General features: G+C 43.0%; 1 protein-coding gene across 3 annotated transcripts in view; it reads right to left on the minus strand.

Moving 5' to 3' along the window:
- The window catches only part of MAP3K4 (mitogen-activated protein kinase kinase kinase 4), an 87,334-nt gene that overhangs the window by 11,722 nt on the left and 52,361 nt on the right, over window positions 1-23,251 (minus strand). For 2 of the 3 annotated variants that reach the window (XM_083176503.1, XM_083176502.1), the window contains 7 exons: window positions 21,236-21,369; window positions 20,770-20,848; window positions 19,240-19,318; window positions 16,585-16,681; window positions 8,992-9,108; window positions 4,468-4,568; window positions 936-1,016 (listed from right to left, as the gene is read on the minus strand). In XM_083176503.1, the coding sequence (XP_083032629.1) occupies window positions 936-1,016; window positions 4,468-4,568; window positions 8,992-9,108; window positions 16,585-16,681; window positions 19,240-19,318; window positions 20,770-20,848; window positions 21,236-21,369 (688 nt within the window). The remainder of the gene's footprint in view (window positions 1-935; window positions 1,017-4,467; window positions 4,569-8,991; window positions 9,109-16,584; window positions 16,682-19,239; window positions 19,319-20,769; window positions 20,849-21,235; window positions 21,370-23,251) is intronic. The other variant, XM_083176504.1, reaches the window with a different exon arrangement.

The raw sequence follows: 23,251 nt of genomic DNA on the forward strand, positions 1-23,251 counted from the left end.
GCATCTGCAAAACCCAGACCTGCCCATCAGACTGCCAAACAGAGAAGTGCGATTCATCACTCAATAGAACACATTTCCTGTGCTCCACAGTCCAGTGTCATTGAGCTTTACTTCACTGCATCCGACATCCGACACTTGGCGTTAGACTTGGTTATGCGAAGCTTGCATGCAACCATTTCATTAAGCTCCCGCAAAGTTTTTATGCTTACATTAATGCCAGTAGAATTTCATAACTCAGCTGTGGAATCAGCAGAGCTTTGATGACTTATGAATCATGAGCCTTAGCACTCACTGACCACACTCTGTGGTCTTCAGCTTCATGGCGAAGCTGCTGTTTGTAAATGTTTCCACTTTCTAATAATATCATTTACAGTTGACCGTGGCAGGGATAACATTTCACGACCCCTCTTATTGCAGAGGCTGCATCCTATAACAGTATCATGCTTGAAGTTACTGAGCTGAACGACACATTTAATATTACAAATGTTTGTAAAGGGTTTGATACGAAATCCCGGCGGTCTCTGAAAACAAGGCAGGGATCATTGAAAACAAGTGATCATCGCCGTTTAACCCCCGCGCCGGCCGCTCACCCTATGCTACGTAAAGGGGGAATCCTCACTGTCAGAGGATGGTGAGGATTCCTCCAAACAGCGAAGCTCACTGCTAATGCAGGGAGCCAGCTGCGTTAAGCCCTGAGCCTCGCATTTTTAGTGGCCGCACACGCCGTTGCCCCGTCGCTACAAAATCCTAGTGAGGGGAAATGGCGTGTGCAGGGGGTCAGTTAAATAATGACCCTGTCACAGCTCGCTAAAATCATTGAATACACCCCATTGTATAAAGTTAACAGGCATTTTGGATTTTATGATATCTGTTAAACACACTTAAGCATGTTACCTACTAGATCTGCACTCATCTACAGAGATAATTTTCAGTACCTCGAGTCTGACTGATAAGTGTCTGAAGTTCCCAACTTCGTCTTGTAGAACCTCCTTGTTCTCCTTTCGGATAAACAGGCTCTGAAAATAATCCATTATGAAATATTTAAACCATCTTTCTGTAGTAACTTCCATTACTTTGGTAGACAGACATACAAAACAGATAGAAAAAAAAAATACTTTTTGTTTAAAATGGAAATGAAAGCATAATTCATAATATAATTTAAAAAAATGGTAAACAGAGGCAAAATAGTACAAAAGGAATGCAAAACTAGTGATACTATGATTATATAACTCCTCTTACAGATGGAGCCACCGTCAGCCGGCGGATGGATATAAGGCAGCGGGGAGTGGGGACAACGATTTACTGCCCATCTCCGCTTCAGGGAGCTGGGGCAGGTGGGCAGACAGACGAAGGGCTTCCGGGAGAAGGAGGCGTGCAAGCGCCTGTGTGCACACGCTCCATTCTGTTGGACTCCAGCAGCTGGCGGGGGGCGGTGATAGCGGCTCTATCTGTATGTAAAATATTAATGCACTAGCTTTTCTTGAGAATACTAAATAGCATCACATCACGAATAATTTAATCTCATCTTCAGAACTAAGCCTTAGGGGTCTATGTTCTAAGCCTTGGAGAAAAAAAGTGGTGGGAGATAAAGGGGGTGATTCGAATTTAATCGGTCCCACGAGGGACCGATTTTTAGCGACTGCACATAGTAATTTTTTGTGCATGTGCAGCCACTGTGTGCGAGCGGCCATGATGAATAGATTATTCACAGGGCGCTCGCATACAACAGTGTGGGCGAAGTGGGGTGGTGGGCCTGGGGATTCAGCCATGGGAACCCCCAGCGTTTAATGAGCGTTCACATAGTAATAGGTCGGTGATGCAGGTGCGGGCAGCTGTCAGCTGCGTGCCCGCTTCCCGCACATCTGAGACACCAGTCGATGGTCTCAGTCCATAGAATGATTTCTCCCCAGCACCCAAGGCTGCAAATGTTTCCGCACAACATCCATTCGCAACCGTGCGGGTGATTGTAGCGTGCGAGGGGGGGGGGCGGACATTCGGGCAGCGTCTGGCGGACTCCCAAGGCTGCAAAATTCACAGACTTGCTAGTCAACCAGAATAACCTCCAAAGTACCATCCAATCAGCAGTTTACTATAATTTCTATACACAACCTTTAACATGGCAGTTCGTAGCTAATTAGCTGGTACTTTCTCTCAAACTACTTTATCCAATTACAAGGTTTAAGACCATAGGTGTGCGCACATTGAGTGTTAGGCTGTGACTCACCCTTATGAACACCTCTCTGCCTCTAGCAATACCCTTTACCAAAGAGTTTGCTTTTTAGAACTGTATTCCGTTAAAAGCACCAATCAATCATGTGTTTTTCATTGTAAATTGCACTAGACCAGGGCTGGGCAACACCGGCCCTCCAGATGTTAGTGAACTACACATCCCAGGATGCTTTGCATTAGCTTTGCTATGTGGCCATGCTGAAACTGATGCAAGGCATGCTGGGATGTGTAGTTCATCAACATCTGGGGGGCCGGTGTTGCCCAGCCCTGCACTAGACCATTGTCATATCACTACATAGCTGCATCATCCATATATGTTTGTGACTTTATTTTCCTGTATTGTTACACAGAGTAATTATAAAATTAAAACTGAAATAGGACAGAGATTGTGGTGTCACAGAGACGTTTTATATTGTATCGAGTGCCAATAGAGGATGGTAGACACACCTGGTTGGCGGTGTGAGACACACCCAATAGGTGGTGCTAGGCACACCCCTTTGACTGTGCACCCCCTAATAAAATGTGTTGCGCACGCCTATGCTTAAGACATAGACCCCTTAGTTTCAAATATGCGTAAATCAGTGTCTGCTGTAGTCCAAGTAAAGAAAGGAAAATGCTGATGCACACTAAGAATAAAGACAGCCAAAGTAATTTTGATAAAATCTTACAATTACCATGGAGTGGAAGTGAAGATCTTAGCACACACACGTGGCCAAACATGTAGGCCCACCCACCAAAGTCCTGGTGAACTTCATTAGATGATCCCTAACTTCTCTCATACCAACTCATTATCTACATGTATCCAGGTCTTGCATTTTAATATGTAGGTCAACAATGCAGACAAGCGCGATAATTTAGCCCCTGACAGTAGATGGGATGGGTGCCAATACCAGAATGAAAATGAAGAATCCTCACCTTCAAGTGTACAAAATATACACAAACTGAGGACAAAAGGGGAGATTGGACTACACAATATTTAAACATAATGAGACTTGCTACTATGCTGAGGCTTCTAGTACGAACATGAATATGGGTCGTGTGGCCGATACACTGCTGCAATATATCGCAGTAGTGTATGGGCACCTTAAGTCTAGTAGTCTCACCCTATAATAGTTTTATGCTACATAGATGCAGTTTTAGTTGGAATTATGGGGAAAGGTTTACCAAGCTTAGCCTGCTCTTACAGAGGTAAGCTCGGTATACCTTTCCCCACCGAGTCCCTGGGGCAATTACATATTATAATTAATTAAAAAGTGGAAGCGAAGGTGGCTTGTGAATAGTGATGGTACTTCACATACAGTATCTATCTGTGGCACTTTACAATACTATTCATTAGTGGAGCAACCACCACCCAGCTGTGAAGCAGTGCAATTACATGCATTCGCAATAGTATGCCTTGTGCGCCATCACGGGACATTTGTCATGGCGCAACAGTGAAGGCAGGAGGAGTGCAGGCCTAGGATGAGCATGGCTACATCTGTACCTCCCAATTGTGAAAATATATACAAAACATGTAACTTAGACAGGGAAAGTGGGAACTCCCTCTTGAAACCAGGCATGGTGTTTATACAACTGCTACAAATGAAAATCTTAAATATTATTAAAGGATTATTAGAAGGCTTCAATTTCTATTATTAAAATATTGTAATTTTGAAATAGAGATGGAAAATGCCATTTACTATTAAATAGATATGATATGCTAGTGTTAAAATCATTACTTATAAGCCATGAGAGTTAGCAAAGGGGTTTCCCAAACTCTGTCCCAATGACAGTGTATGGGTGCCTTGGATTGGTGGTCCAAGGACAAACAAATTATATATGCTCAAGTGATAGGGTGTCAATCACAAAAAATGAGGACAACAACTATGTCCACCACAACATAACTGAGTCTATGGAAGAGAGTTAAGCTCCCTTCACTTAATTTAATATATATTTTTTTAATAAGAAACTTTTGGACTACTGGTGTCTTGAAAAAATGCAGTTCCTCTAGGGCACAGTGAATCAAGAACGTTTGGGTACCATTGAGTTAGCAATTCAGCCTCTCTCAGTCCAGCTGAAACCACTGAGCATACAGACAATTCATATTAGCAGTAATTGAGGGAGAGAATTCTTACACGGATTATGAAGGGTTGATTGCCAATAAACCAATTAAACAAAGTAAATCTGAACAGCACAAGGAGCCCTTACTGACTTGTTAACAGTGAAAGAAAATGTTAAACGTTAACATAATATGTTTACCTTCTCTCTCCTCTGTTGGGCTTGAATGACGACTAAGAGATCTAAATTGCAACTCTGAAGCTATTGAGGCCAGACGATCATTTTCTGGAACACTTGAACCTCTGCAAAAAAGGTTAAAATAAAGAATGCACGTTATAAATACAATTATATAACTCAAAACATATATGAGTGGAACTACCCAGCTTTCAGACAAATACCCGTGATAGCAGTGTATATAAATAAATGTCTTAATGCATCTTTCATCAAGACACACACACACACACACACACACACTGTGTGTGTATACAAAAAGTAAAGGAAGACACCATTCCCAAGTTGACATAAATGTACCAGTAAAAACACTAAAAGCTTTGTTTTCCTCTTCCTCCATCTGAAGGATACAGACCATGGGGATGTTCTAAAAACATCCTTAAGCAAGAGCTGACCACCATAGATGAACACCAAACTTTGGGCCTAATAAAGCATGGATTGCAAATTAGAGAAAACATAGAAATCTGCTGCCCAGACAAGAATAACTGCCCCTTGCAAAATTGCAAATGAATCGCAACAGTGATGAATTTGCAGATCTATTTGCAAGAACTGAACCATCAAAAAAAATATATATTTTTTTTTAAATCTGCAGCCATTTAGGGCTTTCACTAATCTGCTCAAGAATCAGACTGGAAGTGGTCATCACTGACGTCAGAGAACCACCTGAAAAACACCTTCATGCATCTTCAGACACACCCACAAAACACCATGTGTATACTCCTAAACTCATGTCAATCAAACTGCAGATACTTTGCATACAGGTTTCTTTTGTTAAGTGAATATGCGAATACTGCACATGCGCAGCTGTTAGATAATTCCTAAGATGAGATCTCTCTGATTCGCAATTCATGCTGAATTAGGCCCTCTGAATCCAGACCTAGCAGCTGCCTGACACAACTGTTTAGTGGAAGCTCCATGCCTAGCTGCCCAAGAAGCACCACCTGACATGTTGGGGGCGAGCTGAAAACAGACATGATCGGCAAAACTGACATTTTTAACATGTTTGATTTTCCCAACGGAGTGCCCATCACTGGCCACAAGGTGGTGAGTGAGGGGAAATTTGCCCTCTGATGTGTGGGTGTCTCAAGTTACACTCTAGCAACAGATGGGCTTCAGCTGATCATAAAGCGAAAAAAAAAAAAAAAAAAAGCTATTATCTGAGGGTTTTTTAAACTGCATTCTCCTTTAAAGTTCCACATAACAAATATTGGAGCTGGCGTTTATATTTCCAACTTTAATTTATACACATCTTTTAAAAAGACTGTATGTAGCATCCACCTGCTATCATAAAGAGAGTCCTTTTACTTGGGTTCCACTCCAAACAGATTGTGACACTATCTGCATATCACAGCAAAATGGAGGTCAAGATTGACATTGTATCTCGTGTATAGAACTTACATTTTTATATGCACTAACAGTGGAGGTTATTTGTATATGAGAAATCATTCAGAAGATGAAGTCAATTTAAAAAAAATTGAAGTTTTGTTTTAAAAATTGTGAGCTGCTAAAATAAAACCACATAAATGTTAAAACTTTTAAATGATTTATTAGTCTGGATTGGTAAAAATGCTGCCTAAATGAATTGTACTCGCATCTAATTAGTCTCCAAAATGTATAGACTCTATGATAATACAATGCTTTGTTGCTTTGTACACTTTCAGCCAGAAAACAAGAAGCAAACACATTAGTCCTGCAGAAAGGGAAAGTTGGAAGGAAGTCTTTTGAGCTAGCTCTCATGACTCAGCGGTCAGTGTGCCTGACAAATACACATACACCAAGTAGTAATCTTCCTAAAGTATTGGCCATGAGTCATCATTTGTCACCTCCGTTGGACAAATTGTCAGCCACATGAACATTTTGAACATTTAACACTTAACATTTGTTATTTTATTTCACACACCACAAATAAATATGTCAAGTCAGATGGTGGCTACAAATCAAGCAAATGTTAAGGGGGTATTCAATCTTGTCTGTATTTTTCAACTAGATTAAAAAACAAGACATCCTGATTTAACGAGGCTATTTCTGCTGATACAGTCGACTTTGTTTAAAGGAAAACCGATAAGATTTACAACAACAAAACAGGTGGATCAGCGAGTAATTCGCAGACTAACACGTTTCCCAATCATGTCAAATTTTTTGACAAAAAAATCTGCACTTAAATTTAATAGGTTGAATTCAACCAAAAATCTACAAAAAGTTAAGATTTTTCCAACTGTTGGGGAAGAAAATAAAAAGGCACAGATTAAATATCTCCCCTTATTAGTGTATCATCATCATCAGAAACGCTTACAAGTACTTGAGAAAAAAAAAAACATGTGCAGTGCATACAAATAGAGCCCACAGGTGCAATTTAGCTCTGAATGCCGCAACATAGCATTATTGCTCTGCGCATGCAGCACAACAGAAGACAGACACACACAATATACATGTAAAGGTGTGTGTATATGTGTGTTTAACTCACACCCCTTATCTTGTTCCAATAAAAAAAAAAAAAAAAACAATCTATGCAAAATTTTTGCTCAATCGGCAAGAAAACCTCATCAACCCTGAAATTTTCACCCAGAAAGTCATTTTTTTTTCAAGCTAAAAATTGATGAGTGCAGTTATGGGATAGAGTACCTGCGTTCACAACCTAGAGTAGCATGTAAGGGGAAAGGGAGACTGCTGTATATACAACTCATATACAATAGGTAGAAATGTGAAAGTTATGTGAACAAGAAGAGGTTTGTTGTGTGTATAGATGCGTATCTTACAGCACAAAAGTAGGATTCTAATTACTTTGAATTAATTGAGTACTTGTGAAATATGTATATATTGCACAGCACACATGCAAGGTTGTAATTAAATCATTCATTTAACAGCAGAACAGACTTGTGTGACAATCAAAAAATAATTTGGCAACCATGCAAATGCTTGTACATAAGAATAAAAATTACTGGAGACACAAATCCACCCAGACAGTGCCAACATTAAGCCTTCAGTCCAGGCTGATCACATTATACTGCAATTCTTATGTACAAGTATTTAGACAACCTCTAATTAACATTCTTTTTACCCTCATCATTCCATGACATATTTCCTCAATGGGTCAGTATGACTCTTTCACTTACACCCAAGAATGACATAGAACATGCATGCGATTTCAGATTGTGGTGGTATCATGCTGAAAATGGGATGCTGTCAAGATCCCGGCGGGCACAATCCCGACATATTCTCCCTCTGTGTGTGTGTCCACGACATCCATAGAAGGAGAATATATGGATTGTGCCGATCGTAGCGAGGAAATTGGCCCTCATTGCGCCACCCCCCCGTCAGAATTGTGACTGTTGGGATTTCGACCTCCAGGATTCCATATCGGACCTGCTGAAAAGCCATATAAAAAGCTGCAAAAATGCACCTTTACAAATTGTTATGTAGTCCAATACCATAACATACCCTTCACAGAGAAAATGTAGTTAAATCAATGGTTACAAGAGTTTAATATGTTAGTGGTTTAATCAGCCACAGAACCTGTGTAATTAATATGTGTCCAGAATCAAATGGATGAGGTGGTAACCCTACCCAATCCTCCCACGCCGTCCCTTCCTTCCTGCCTGGTCCCGGCAGCCCCCGATATCAAAACGATATCGGCGGTTGCCACATCACTCTGTGTGCACACACCTTTAGATAGTGTTCATTCTAGCACTCGCTATCTATGAAAACCCCTGCAGTTCCTCTTCCCTGCCTGGGGTATCGCGGTCTGCTGTAGTGCTTCTAGCACAGTGTGGTCTGTATATCAGCACTTCTATGCAAACCAGACCTGTGCTAGAAACACCACAGCAGACAGCGACACCCCAGGAAGGGAAGAAGAACTGCATGGGTTTTCAAAGGTGGTGGGTGCTGGTTTGAACACTACTTTAGAGGCACTTGTCCTAAGATCATCTACCCTTCAAGTTGAAAACATAAAACCAAAAGCATGGACTTCGTTATTAGCATTCACCTGAGAGCAGAATGTAACAGATCAGCAATTAGAAAGGTAGGTCTGACCTAGTCATGTTAAGTCAACATCACTCGAATCATTAACAAAGTAGCTACAAGGTTTCATGTATCTATACAGATTTAAGAAATCCAAGTGGTTGTAAGGGACTAGGGGGTGATTCGAGTCAATGAATAAAACTATGTGCACTGCAGGTGGGGCTGATGTAACATGTGCAGAGAGAGTTACATTTGGGTGGGGTGCGTTCAAACTGAAATCTAAACTGCGGTGTAAGAATAAAGCAGCCAGTATTTACACTTCATATAAACAAAATAACTCACCCAAATTGAACTCTCTGCACAATACATCAGCCCCACCTGCAGTGCAAATGGTTTTGTCCATTAAAGAAGGAGTTTGCTTTTGCAAACCAACCTTAATCACCCCTTAGGAGAATAAACATACACAAAAGACAGTGTGTAAGCCAGAAGACACCACTAGATATTACATAAACAGAGGACCTGACCAGCTGGCACTACCTGTTATCATTTGCATTGCTGATGTATTTTTGTTGAGCCAAGTCGCTACCAAGAGGGGTGGGGCGACCGGCAGCTGTGTTGGATTGACTCTTCACATCACAAAAGACAACACGATTGCTGCGACAAGAAGAGAAACATCAAGAACAGTTCTAACAGTGCAGAAATGAAGAACCTGATGCAAATAAATGTGCAAGCAAAGTCACTATTTGACATCTGACAATTATACTGTTATCACATCGTCGCTGGTCCCTTTTGGACAATAAAAACTGCCTGTAATGCACCATGATGACCGTCTGGCAAAATGGATCACTCCTAATTAGACAATTGCCATATTATGGGTGCATTTAGTAAAAAGTGCTTTTCAGTTCTAGATATAAAAGTTCAATAATATTAAAGTACAACATTATTTTATTATTATTGCCCCTCTAACTCAAGCACAAAAATTCACAGAAGACATGGCAGCTTTCAATTTACCCTACAGAGTTTAAATGGTAGCCCGCACAAAAACCTATTGATATGATTGATTTGCCAAGTACAGGCCCCAGAGCCGATAGGGCCAGCAACTACAGTCGCCCCTCTCCTATTGATTCCCTGTAACTGGCACATACAAATGTGGGTACTTGTTTCCTACCATGGCCACAATCGCGGGCATCGTGTACCTTAAAGTTAAGGTACACGATGCCCGCGATGGACCCGATTTCCTTTGAAATCAGGTCAATTTTGCCGGCAAAGGCAAAATCGCGGGCATCGCGTCGGTCGCAGCCATTAACATTGCCCCCGACGCGATGGCCGCGATTTTGCCATAGGCTTCAATGTTAAAATATTTTTTAACATTGAAATCGGGAGCATCGCGTCGGTCTTGTGCTATTATAATGGCACAAGATGAGATGGACTTGATTAAGTCCATCTCACATAGGAAACAATGTGATATGGGCCAATATGACCCATTTCACATTGTATATGGCCCCGTCGTCACCCCACGATTGACGCAAACCCGAAGCGTGGCGAGCGCAGCGAGCCCGCGAGGGGCGGCGGTGCGCGTCCTCCGACCTTTTCATACCCCTACTATCCACGTCGGCGTGGAGTTGAGAATATAAAGTGTGGCGAGCGCAGTGAGCCACCGTGCCCGAAGCGCGGCGAGCGTAGCGAGCCCCGCGAGGGGACGCGTATACCTGTGAAGTCCGCTCGCCTCGCTGCGCTCACCACACTTTATATTCTCAACTCCACGCCGACGTGGATAGTAGGGGTATGAAAAGGTCGGAGGACGCGCACCGCCGCCCCTCGCGAGCTCGCTGCGCTCGCCACGCTTCGGGTTTGCATCAATCGTGGGGTGGCGTTGAGGGTGTAAAATTGGGGGTCTAGGGAATATTTTACATTGAATCCAATGTAAAATCGGTTCCCAGGGACCCTATTCACATTTGATTCAATTAAAAAATCGGGTAGGTCGCATCTCATGCGATTTGGTCGCATGCGATCGACGCGATTTTTCCGACACGACCACCCCGATGCAAATCGGAGTGGCCGTGCTAGGAAACAAGTACCCAAATGTGTCCTCAAACATCATTGCTGCAGTCATGCTGAACAGATGTTTTTTAAGGCGCCAGGTTGTGTGAGATCAGCATCACTGAGCCCCTGCCTAAATTGTGTTCTGGAGCTCAGTGATGCACTGCTTCAACCCTTGTATTGAATTGTATGATTTATACACAAGGGGAGAGCCAGTGACACCACCGGATCAGCTTTGTGACCTGCATCATATTTGATGAGTATAGTATCCTAAAAATGTTAGAAAAGCTTTATCTGTCCGTATATTATAAGGTTTACCAAACTCTTTCATCAAGAAACCCTAACAGTCCAAGTTTTAGCCATGCTTAAGCAAAGGTGACTTAAGTAGTTTATTATCTGTGAACATGAATGGATATTCTTAAAACCGTGGACCATTGGTGGTCCCTGGAGGACTGAGTTTGAGAAACCCTTATCCATTATATTAAAGTATTAACTTTGCAGACCACTACAAAGCTGCACTGTCAAGTCAGGGTAAAATGTAACAAATGTTACATGTAGAGTTCTAAAAAGTAAAAAATTTCAAATGGTCTTTTCAAAAAGAAAATGTTAACTCATTATGAAAGTCATTTTTTCTTCATCCTAAAACAGCTTTACCCAAAACAGTTTTCAAAGCACTGTAACCATGAATGTTGTCCATAACTACTTGCTGGAGTATTCATAACTTACAAAGTGGTACTAATTATTTCAACTTGTGATTCTGGTAGGACCTGGAAACATGAACTACTGTATTAGTGAAAACTGGATCTGAGAAATCACATCTTACAGATTAAGGGCTGTATTCAGGGTCCATCGTTAACTCATGTAGTTCTGCCTGTTCTAGCTTTTACATCAGCTAGACAGGCGGACCTTTCCACCAATTAGTGTATTCAGAGTAAATATAGGGCGGAACGCCTCCTGGCGTTAAAACACCTATGAGGCGAAAGGGGGCATGTCCAATTCGCCTGCAGGGCAGGCCAGTGTCAGACACACACTCCTCCGCCATTAGCTGTATGGAGATGTGCTGTGGTGCTGTCCCCCTGCCCGCCCTGCATGAATTATGAACTTTGAGCTGGCCTGTAATGGAGTGCCCCCTGTCCCCACACCTGCCTGCCGCCAGCCCCCCTCCTGCTGTCTGCCCTGCATGATTATTCAGCCTGCGTGCTTCCCTTTAATGGAGCACGCTGTCCACCTGCCTCCCGGCCGCTGACACAGCCCGGAGCAAAGGGGGACCATGGGGAGACCTTTAGTGACTGTGATGTGAGCTCCGGGACTGGGTTGAGACAGGAACTGGGCTGCCTGCAGAGCGCAGCAGAAGCCGGCTGAGGGGGAGACGGATCCTGGCCTGGCTGCAAGGGGCAATGCCTCTGTCCCTTGTGTCCCCCTGCCTGTCGCACGCTGTCCGCCAGCGAGGAGGGGTGATGGCGGCGGGGGCTACAGCCGGAGCCCCTGTGCCTGCGCGCAGTGACCGGGGTGCCGTGCCGGGCTCACAGATAGTGAGATAGTGATAGGGACCCCCCCCCTACAGACAGGGCACCGCTTGTACCTGGTGAAGCTTTCTGACAACGGCTCCCAGAGCTCCCTCTCCCGCGAGTCTGCTGTGCTGCAGGAGCGGCAGTATCCGTCAATGCGGCTGGGAGCTTGTATCAGTATTTGCAGGATACGGATACTGCCGCTCCTGCAGCACAGCAGACTCGCGGGAGAGGGAGCCGGTGTCACAAAGCCTGCGCCGCTTCACCAGGTACAAGCGGCGCCCTGTCTGCAGGAAAGGGGGGTCCCCGCAGCACCGAGCTGCACACTATCTGTGAGCCCAGCCCGGCACCCCGGTCACTGAGCGCAGGCACAGGGGCTCCGGCTGTCCGGATCCCCACTGTTCGTCAGCCCCCCGTCCGCTGTCCGGCTGCTGCCAACACTTTGTGTATTACTGTATTCTGCCTCACCCCCCGCTGGCCTCTTTCACCCTCTCCCCCCCCTTTGCTGGGCTCCTTCCCCCCCCCCCCCTTTGCTGGACTCCTTCTCCCCCTCCCCCCCTTTGCTGGGCTCCTTCTCCCCCTCCCCCCCCCCTTTGCTGGGCTCCTTCAACCCCTCCCCCCCCCCCCTTTGCTGGGCTCCTTCAACCCCTCCCCCTCTTTGCTGGGTTCCTTCACCCCCTCCCCCCCTTTGCTGGGCTCCATCGCCCCCTCTTGTACTCCATCCCCTGCTGGGCTCCTTCACCCCCTCCTGCGCTCCATCCCCTGCTGGCCTTCTTCACCCCCCCCCCCCTCTTTGCTGGGCTCCTGTGCTTCATCCCCTGCTGGCCTCCTTCACCCCCCTGATGCCCACCTTCACCCCCCCCCCCCATTGCTGGCCTCCTTCAACCCCCATGATGCCCACCTTCACCCCCGCTTGCTGCGCTCCACCCCCTGCTGGCCTCCTTCACCCCCCTGTCAACATAGGTAAGTATCAGTATGTGTGGGCTCCGTGTGTATTAAAGTTTTATTATTCTGGTGTCAGTGTGTTTATTTTACTATTTGTATAGCTGTGGAACTACAAGTTCCAGTGGGTCCTTTAATTTTTACACCATTTATCAGCCCGGTACCCACCGCCCAGGGGTACAGGGGACAGCCCTAGGCTTCAGCCTGGGCAGGTAAATTCTGAAGGGGGGGGGACCCCTTCCTTGATGTGGTCCCCACTCCCCCAGGACCCCTGCACAGGCTGACCAGTCAGGGGGATAATGTTTTGGCTGTGGGACCTTATATAAGAAGTGTCCCCCGGCTGTGACATTACCCTGCTGGCTGGTTGGGCCTGGTGCTGGTTCTTCAAATACGGGGGACCTCTAGTCATTTTGTCCCCCATATTTTGGGAACCAGGAAGGGCTCTGTGAGCCTGGGGTTGGTTACGTCCGTGGGGGGGGACCCCACTCCATTTTTATTATTTATTTTTCTCTATTTTTTACACTGAAGCCTGCGCGGATCTGACTAATCCGTGCAGGCTTCTACGAAATATGCCTGGAAAACTAAGTGCATTTTCCACACGTATTTTACCATCAATTAGCGGCTGGATACCGCTAATTGCAGATAATTACCATCTGTATTGAAAAAATACGAGTACGTCTAAAAAATTCTTATTTTCGAATACAAATACAATTTTGTTAGGGGTATTTGCCTAATGAAATGTCCCATAATACTGTAGGTCGACCGTGATTAGTTTAGAGTCAAAAGGTTTACATGCATTAGGTCAACTTGTGAAAATTGTCGACATGGAAACAGGTCAACATGCATTTTTATCGTGTTTATGTTGGCAAAAGTCAACATGGACACCATATAAGTGTACCATGTCCGCTTGACATGCTTCGGCCACAATACCTTTTTCATGTAGTTATATTCCTTGTGTAGACATATTGTTTGTGTCAACCTAATGCATGTCAACCATCTTCATGCATTGACATTTTGACTGTCGACCAATAGTGGTCAACCTATGGACTGCATCCCCCTGAAACTTTGTTCCTGTGTCAACTTTAATCACGTCGATCTTTTGGGATTGACGCAGACATTGTCAACTTAATATACAATTATCATATCCATGATTTACATACTTTGGCCCTCATTCTAGTTGACTCTGTAAGTTGCAAAGCTCGCAGCTTACCGTGTCCTAGAGGGGCACAACAATGAATGCTGGGAAAGACAATGCAACATGGGTAGAGTAAAAATATTCATATGGGCAATAAACATACTAAATATATTTACAAACAAAATGAAAATAAATTACATTGGATTCATGTCAAAAACTACATAAATAAAATAATATTTAAGGTTTTGTAGAGCAGTCCCGACAGAAGAAATTGTCTAGTTCACTTTGTCTAAAGCCTGCCTGAAAACTTTAGAATCCACAATCAGACACTGAATAGGCTAAATCAGATTAACATGACGGAGTTTAGACAAAGTGAAACAAAAAGTCTAAATTACTCATTTAGACAGTCGAGGCAAACGAAAAGAGTTGACAGGTGAAATGCTTTAGACTGTCTAGAAAAAATGATAGTGAATACTACAATTCATCTAGACTTTTTTTTTCAGGTGTAAAATATTAGACAGAATCGACCTAATGACCAACAGTGAATACACCCCAAAATATAATTTTTTGAGAATTCAGATTAATATGTGTAAGGCAGCCAAACATGTTCAATTGAAACATGTTCAATTCAATTACTTTACAAACTGCTTAAAAGGGGTCCTCACTAATAGGGACATTATCATTTTAGTCATGGTAATTGGCCAGAGTTTATTACTGCTGACAGGGCTATCCTACTAGCCACGATGCCAGCACGTAACATCTTAGGCAGGTGGTACCAAATCCCCAATAAGAGACCGTAGCTGAGACAAAAGTACATAGGCCCGTGGCTTTATGCAGTCCCTATGTGGTTTTATGCAAATAGTGGTATAGTTTGCTGCACAAAACAAACGGGCTAATAATTGGATACCCTGAAGTGGCCATTGTGTTTTTACAGCAATAAATGCCTTTTTTGTCAGGTGACACATAACCACGGCTAATAGGATACTTAAGTTTTACACTGTGTATCCCAGTTTTCTAGGCAAGTGAAGGCTCTTAGGAACATTTCCCTTCTGCACTGAACTATGGACTTTCCATGAGGCACTAGAAAGATCATTTTGCTAAAAGGCAGATGAAAAAAGTGAGTCAAAAATAGAAGAGTAAAATGGAAAAGCTGCCCCAACTGACTTGTGCACAGAGGCAAGAAGAGCACTAAGGAGAGGATTTGGAGATGGACATAAAAGTGGAGACATTTGTGGTACATCGCAGAAGGCCATTTTAGGTCTTCACGATAATGTGTGTTTCCATGGTCTAATCCAAGTTATCTTGTTTACATCCATTATTAGTATCAGCAGTTGCCTTATGCCAGGTATAAGATCAGACTGACACAGGCTGCCCGGCTCCATACTCATGACTTAGAGTAACTTGGAATGATTGTTACACGCCCCCAGCCACACGTGTAAACAAATCACATTGCCACAGGCTAACTCCTGCACCAAAATACTCATGTCCCGCAAAGAGAGATCTGGCCAAGATTCATCCGACTCAAAAGGAGATATATGCAAAAACACATCAATTAGCTTCTGCATCTGGGCTATATGCCAACATTCACTATTTGAGCGCACACAAAAATTAGCTTGGCGAAGAATAAGCTCCAAAGGCTCATTTTGAATCAAATAAAGGAATCAAAGACATTTACAGATGGAGCCGGCCTCTTTCTTGCAGGGGCTGGCGATTCTATCACCAGCGGCTGGGGCTCGCGCGTGCCCCGTGGCTACGGAGCTTTCTCCGCCGCCTCCCCCGGTGCCCCTCGCCGCCCTGAGCCCTGCCCGTCTCCCTGAAGCGGAGACGGGCAGAACCTGCAGCGCCGCCAAGAGCCTGGGACCCGCGTGGGTGTGAGATGCACCCAAGTGTAGCCCCTGTCCACCAGCTTTTGCCAGAGGGGAGGGTCTGACGAGCCCCGTTCAAAGATGGCAGGGGCTACATCTGTATATTAAGTATGATCATAGACATTTTGGAACCCAACATGTTTTAGCACATTATCTGACTGCTACTGGGTCACACTGTAGTATAAACGTAAAACTACTCTGGTTTGCGTCTCACCACATTGCCACCTTTACCTGGCCATGTTAGATTCAGTGCTACTCAAATTTACAGTACATGTGGTAATCTTTAATAATAATTATCATTTTTTTCTAACTATTTATGGGACTATCCGGACAAATGTAGTAGTCATGGTTTTTAAAAACCGTGACTAACTACGTTTCAGTATGTCCATTTCCGCATTTTCACATTAGATAACTGATCATAAAATGGTGAATAGAAGGATATTGAAAAAGAGTAAATAAACAAATAAATAGTCAGCATACACCAGACCCCCTTCTCCCAATGGTGACATTTAAAGTGGCAAATTTCTGAAAACGACTACATCCTTAATATCATGCAGTGTTATGTCCACTCGATAACTACCAATGCTAGCAGTAACACAAATGTAAGCTATTGTGAAGTGTTCAAAAACTAGGCACATACCTGAAGCTCTCAGGTGCAGGAGTATTTAGATTCGGGTTTGGTGGGTCACTGTGACAACGAGGCACCTTCATAGGTCTTGGACTATTTCGATGCGTAGCTAACAAAACCAAATATAAGTAATTAAAAGACTTATTCCATAAAAAAGGATAAGTAACATTTGTCAAAAACTTGACTTCTTCCAGCAAAAACTTTTAAAACCTTATCTTCAAAATATCTTCATTACTGAAATGAAACAGCTGTGACTAAAAACATTTAAAAATACTTTAAAAGGAAAAAAACAGACCAAAAAAATTAAAAACTACTCCCGGGTCCCAGAATCCCTTATGAGGTCATGACTACTGTTGCACAGCTGTTGTGAGTGCAGCTCTGTCTGTGGTTACATTGCTGTGCATGGTATTTCGGGCATGAAAACTGGGTGCTGCAATTCCAACCATTTAGTTCCCATCTGTCAAATGAGCTTGCACTAATCTGAGATTCACTGGCAGTGATTCAATTGTGTACTGCTCCTGACTCTAAACTGATGTGAGATTGGAGTAGAAGAGGATTCAATTTTTTTTTTTATCGCACCCGGACAAGGCAGGTTTAGCCACGTAAAACATCAACATTTGACCAAAGTGCGGGTTGAACACAGAGTGCCCTAACTGGTACTATGTTTTCGCACAATTCAGCTGAAATACGTCTTCCCGCAGCTCAGTGGGCTTGAGCCTACTGGCTGACACAGGGAGAAACAATTGACATTCCCACTGACAGACTTCTACTTTTTGATCGAAGCCGATTGACCGGAACTAGGCATCTGGGAATGGTAACCGGCAATTTCCTTTGAGTGCCAAAACAACTGCTAGGCGCGTCAGAATAAAAGCTGGTCGTGTTGTGGAAAATGCAGATGTGCCCAAGCGTTTTAGTGGAGGGTGTGTGTCGTCCGTAACAGGTCAGATACACCTGGTTTCATCGCTGCCGCAGAGTACGTCTCTGGCTACTGTGAGCCTGCGATGACTGGTGTCCAGTCTAAAAATTATTTGATGGCGAGCACCTTACGAATGGTCTTTAAACATATTCACACTGCTGCATCTTTTCACAAATCGATCACATTAATTTGCAAGGTGGGATTTCACTCAAGCTGGGTTGAGTCAACCTGAACGCTGGCTACTGCAAAATGTCAGCCATGCGATCAGGTCTAAATTACCCCCAGGGTGACAAAGGCTAGGTGAACTGAAAATTGTGAACTGAAAATTGTGAACTGTGGGGTAGATTTATTAATATTCCCTTACCGTTCCTTAAGGGCGCAGGTTCGCTTCACCACTTTATCGTGGTGAAGAGAACCTGACTTTCGCCCGAATTTATTATTGTGTGGCCGCACGTTATGGGAGTGCGTTATCCCCTCCTGCCGGAGATACGCTCCCTCCCATAACGAATGATGCGTTGGCGTCCGGCGGCGTCTTCTGTGCATGCGCCGGATACCTTGTACTCACGTTGTGTACCCGGCGCATGCGCAGTTTTCCGCTTGCTGGTCTCCGGCGTCTGCAAATTCAAACTGCGCATGCGCCGGGTCATGTTCGCCAGGGATGCGGTGTACACGGCGCATGCGCAGTTTGAATTTGCAGACGCGGAGACCAGCAAGCGGTGAAGAAGAAAGCTGGAGTCCCGCAGCGACAGATAATTCTGGCGATATGCCCATGCGAAAAACCGGAGCGCGTGGCCATCCAGCATCTTAATAAATAAGGTATATTAGGCAGGCGCCCAGTTTGATAACGTATATAACTCATTCCCTATAGCGCTGCCGTTACAGCACCCGCACAGCGGGTTTGATAGAGGGGAAGCGCTATTCCCTGCTTTAGCTCACGGGGATAGCGCATGTGCCCCATAGCGCTGTTTGATAAATCTACCCCTGTGTGATGTCCTGAGTGCAGAGTTGTGGGAACTACCGCATTAACCATCGCTAAAAATGTTACTCTGTGGCATGGGCAGTTTATACACAAATGTCTGTTTAAATTGAGCAATTTTTAGCTCTTTGAACTTCGGAGTGAATGTACGTACATTTAGTCCATACTGCAGTTAAACTCTTTAACCACTTGCCTGGCGTGGATACATCAGTTCCAACCACACCAAGCCTAGCATTTCCTGATATGGTCACCTCTAATGCGATCTTGGCTATAACAAATAGGCAAAGATCCGCTCAGCATAAGGCAAAGATCCGCTCAGCATAAAGCAAAGATCCGCTCAGCATAAAGCATAGTGGGACAACTAGCACATCGCTCTGCAAAATAGCCGGGTTCCCCCTTTTGTACGGGGCTTTAGAGAGATGTTCTGTGCTTCCTTGTTCCCTCCCCAAGTGTTTGCCATGCATCCAATCACTGCTGGTCATGCTCAGGAAATGTAAAAGCAGCTGCCCATTTATTCCAATAGCATAGTTCAGATGACCAATGTTCCAGACCACACATGGACGAAACATTGAGGAGCTGAACCATGCCAGTATCGGAATAAGCTGCTATATATTCACTGAAGTCTGCCCCCACCATTAGTGTATTTGCGATGGCAGCAGTTTGGCCCCGATACAGGTTGATACTCGAGGAAAATATTAGCTGGTTATTAAGTGGTTACAAATAAATATAGAATGAATACTTTAAATTAATAAATAAGATATGATCAATAACTTACCAATGTACAAACCAGTAACAGGACTATGAGGTTTGCCAATAACGTGGCCAATGCATTCATTCATGAGCGCTTGCAAATTCTATAGAGACAGAGAAAAATAGTAAATACAGAGATCCCGAGAAAAGTGTGGGTAGACGAAAGGGATTTGATGAATATTAAGCTTACCACACATCTAAAAAGATTATCTGGTAATTTATGTGAGCAAGCCACAATCGGCCGTTTGCTTCCAAATGCTTGAAGACGGACAAATGTTTGATTAACGCAAGTTGGTTAACTCACACAGATAAACTAACTTGTTGAATGCACATATTCAAGTCTGACAACTGGGAGCAAATGGCCAATAGGCAGATTTCACTAAAAAGCACATCTGTTACATGTGTGCCTGCTTTAGCAGCCAGAACAACAACTGCTCAGTAATACCCCTTTCACACTGCAGCTCTTAAAAATCAGCATATTGCTGATTTTTTAGCCTGTTAAAACAGTTAAAGCCACAGTGTGAAAGCACCAGTCTGCATTTACCGGTTACAAACAACCAGTATTTGCAAACGGTTAAAATGCAGAGTCCTACACGGTTCAGAGCCGTTTTTTAAGCAGTGTGAATGGCTCTGAACTGATATATAGGACTCAGGCAGTAGCTATGAGAGCGCAGTGCATATGTAATGAGCCGCTCATTACATATGTACATATGTAATGAGCGGCTCATTACATATGCACTATGCGGTCTTATAGCTACTGTCTGTACTGCAAACCTGTTTAAGACCCGGTATTTATGTGCGGTGTGAAAGGTGTTTATAACGGTAATATACCGTTTTAAATACCGTTTCAAAATACCATTTCAAAATACCGGGTCTCAAACATTTAGGCAATGTGAAAGAAGCATTACACAGAATATAGATATCAATCAGCATGCACTAGGTGGGTATTACTGCTACATGTAAATGATGAGTGGGATGTTAAAATGTTCGGAAAACAAAATGTATATAAAAAAACGTATATAAGAAATTGCTAGTGCAAAACGCATGCGTGCTTTTTGTACTAGATGTGATGCAATTTAGTACAAAAAGTATGCGCTGGACTGTGTATGGGCACCTTTAATGCTTAAAGACTTTCAGCTGGTCAGTGGACTACTTAATTAATATTTAACCAATTTGGTTCACAAAATAGGGTTTAGGACACAACTGATTAGGTGAAAAGGAGGATTCCCCAGTTTATTATTCTTTAGTGCTTCCTAATTCAACATTGCAAAAAAGCAATTTCTAAAAATAAAACATCCCATATGCTTTGCTTAAAAAAGAAACAAAGGAGTTGTTCACTTTCAATCTTGAATAAGCAGGGTAACTTTTTGAAAAGATATTCTGGTAAATACCCCTTTTAAAGCCAATAAAATAAAAAGTTGGTGGTTCCTCTCTTGTTTTACCATGTTGGTTTCTGTAGTTTATTTTACACCTAGTATTCTAAGGATGTGTTTTATACATTTCACAAATGAACATGCAATGATTTATAACATCTCAGTAGACAAAGAAAACATACCAGAAAGTCATCCTCAGGAAGTGCTGAAATGAACACTGGTTCAATGGCTTGCAGATAGTCAAAACCTTGGGTTGCCCACCTAGAAAATAGAAGTGAGGTGTTTATGAACAGTTACAGTGGAACGGAAAATTGAAATAAAAGGTACCAATACACAGAAAATGAGATTTATGTTAAATATATTACTTGGAATATATAGGGGGTAGATACATATACAGGCATTATGTGCTATAAACATTTTAACTCAACTTACTTTCTTATTCATACCATTGGCATACACCACAGTACCTAATTCTGAACACTTGCCAAGATTATAAACACTTATTCAGACTACTATTATTCACCAAACCTGGTGGCAAGTACAAAAAAAAACCAACCATTTATTTTTCTCTATATTAAAGGAAGATACAGCTAATAAACGACATTGCAGTAGGACTATACAATATGCATGTTCTACTATGTGGGTTACCTTGGTCTGGTGCCACGTCCACTTTCACATTTTGTTAGCACAAAGTTCATCCATTTCCGTGCAAAACTGATGTATTTGTCACCAATTTTCTGCCTGAATTTCCCAGACATCAAGCGAACTACTTCTTTGTGGTACTAAAAGACAAAGATGTTCATTTCAGTAACACTGGCCCGTTTAACATTTCAAAAAGGAGGGATATTTTGGGGGGTATTCAATAAGCAGCATGGTTTACCACACAGCCAAAGTATGTCTCCTATGCTGCTGGTCATACATATGCGAATCCGCCGCAGCCACCAGATCTGTGGTTGGACCATATGGCACAATGGCCGGATTTCTGGGAGAATACATACATTTAAATGGGTATGTTCACAGTGCGGCTGTACTGAATGGTGTGCTGCTTGAAATCCAGTTGGCAGGGGCCAGATCTGGCCACAACATTGTGTGCGACCCCCACACAGCTTCATTCTGGCCAAGCGACTCTGCTGCTTGGATAAAGTCTCAGCCAATCATTTTCTAACTTACATTTAATAGGCTGTGTTACCTAAATGAAAGTAAGGAGCAGATTGGTCGGTACTTTATCTCACAATTCTATCTCTTATAGCACCCCTAAGTAACTAAAGCTGCGACTTCCTGTATATACTACAAAGCTTTAACATTTAGCTCTATTGTGCACATCATAGTTATTGCATGTTAACTCTTATTAGAGTTATAAAAAGGTAGGAAAGACTTGAAAACAATCTGCGGCGGATGCAAAGCTGGAAGTAAAATCAAAAGTACTTTACATTGCTCAAAAGAAAGATGTACATATCTAGTCTCAAATGCAGAGCTGTGTCCATCTTTAGATGTCACTGCATCAGCCAATTTATTTGGAGCCTGCACAAGGCTCCAAATGGGCATATATTTTACAGTCAGGTCTGCATGGGGCCACAATTGCATATATGTATCAACAGCAAACTTTGCCAATATTACATTAAAAGGCATCTTCACTACACAATTGTGTTATGTGAGTTTTTAATCCTAAATGGACTTAAAAAAAAACATATACCAGAACATAATTTTGTGGTAAACATGGTCTATTTTATAGATTTGAGGAACTTACCCAGCATTATTTGGTTAATAAGAAACAAGTTTCCATTCAATTTATATGCTTTTTTTCTACTTGCAACTAAAAGATAGTGTACTGCAGCTAAATACTGGGTAAGGAAACAGTTAAGAGCTTGATTCTTGCAAAGGAAGCAGCTTTGTTATTTTTTTCATTTACTGAATGTAGGCAAGCCCATTTAAGGCAAACTAATAAACGGTATAAGGTGTGGCCAAGTTACAGCTGACTGATTTATGAATAATTGCTAAAACCAGTAACATTATGTACCATCATTTCACACAAAGCCAAATCTCATTATAACCACACCTCTATCAGGACACCTGCTTACATCTGTTCACAGTGATAAAGGCTATTGAGAAAAAGATTAATGAGTGAATCCGGAAAAATAAATGAGGACGTTGACAAAGGACGTTGACAAATCATATTGAACATTACAAATGATTTGTCTGTATTGGATCGATTATGTAATAGTAAGTTTGCAAAAGTGGAAAAAAAGGTTTAAAAAATAAATAAATAAATGGGGTTTGCAAAGAAATTAAGGTACATGTTTCCTAGCACGCGCCCATCGCATACCATACTTAGTGGTGTGCGATGTGATGCGATATTCATGTTAAATAAACAGGAGTGCTTGTACAAGGAAATATTGCATCGCATGCCATTTGCTGGCATGCAATGCTATGCAATATTTAATTGTACAAGCATGGGTGCTTACAATGTTAAATGCACCCCCATTGTCAACACCACCCCCACTATCAATGCCAACCTGAAGTGTGGCGAGCGCAGCGAGCTCGCGAGGGGCGGAGGTATGCATCCTCCGACCTTTTCATACCCCCACTATCCACGTCGGCGTGAAGTTAAAGTTATATAGTGTGGCGAGCGCAGCAAGCCACCGAGCCACGCGAGGGGACGCGGAA

This window comes from Crinia signifera, chromosome 3 (assembly GCF_055691185.1).
Source record: "Crinia signifera chromosome 3, ASM5569118v1, whole genome shotgun sequence".
NCBI lineage: Eukaryota > Metazoa > Chordata > Amphibia > Anura > Myobatrachidae > Crinia > Crinia signifera.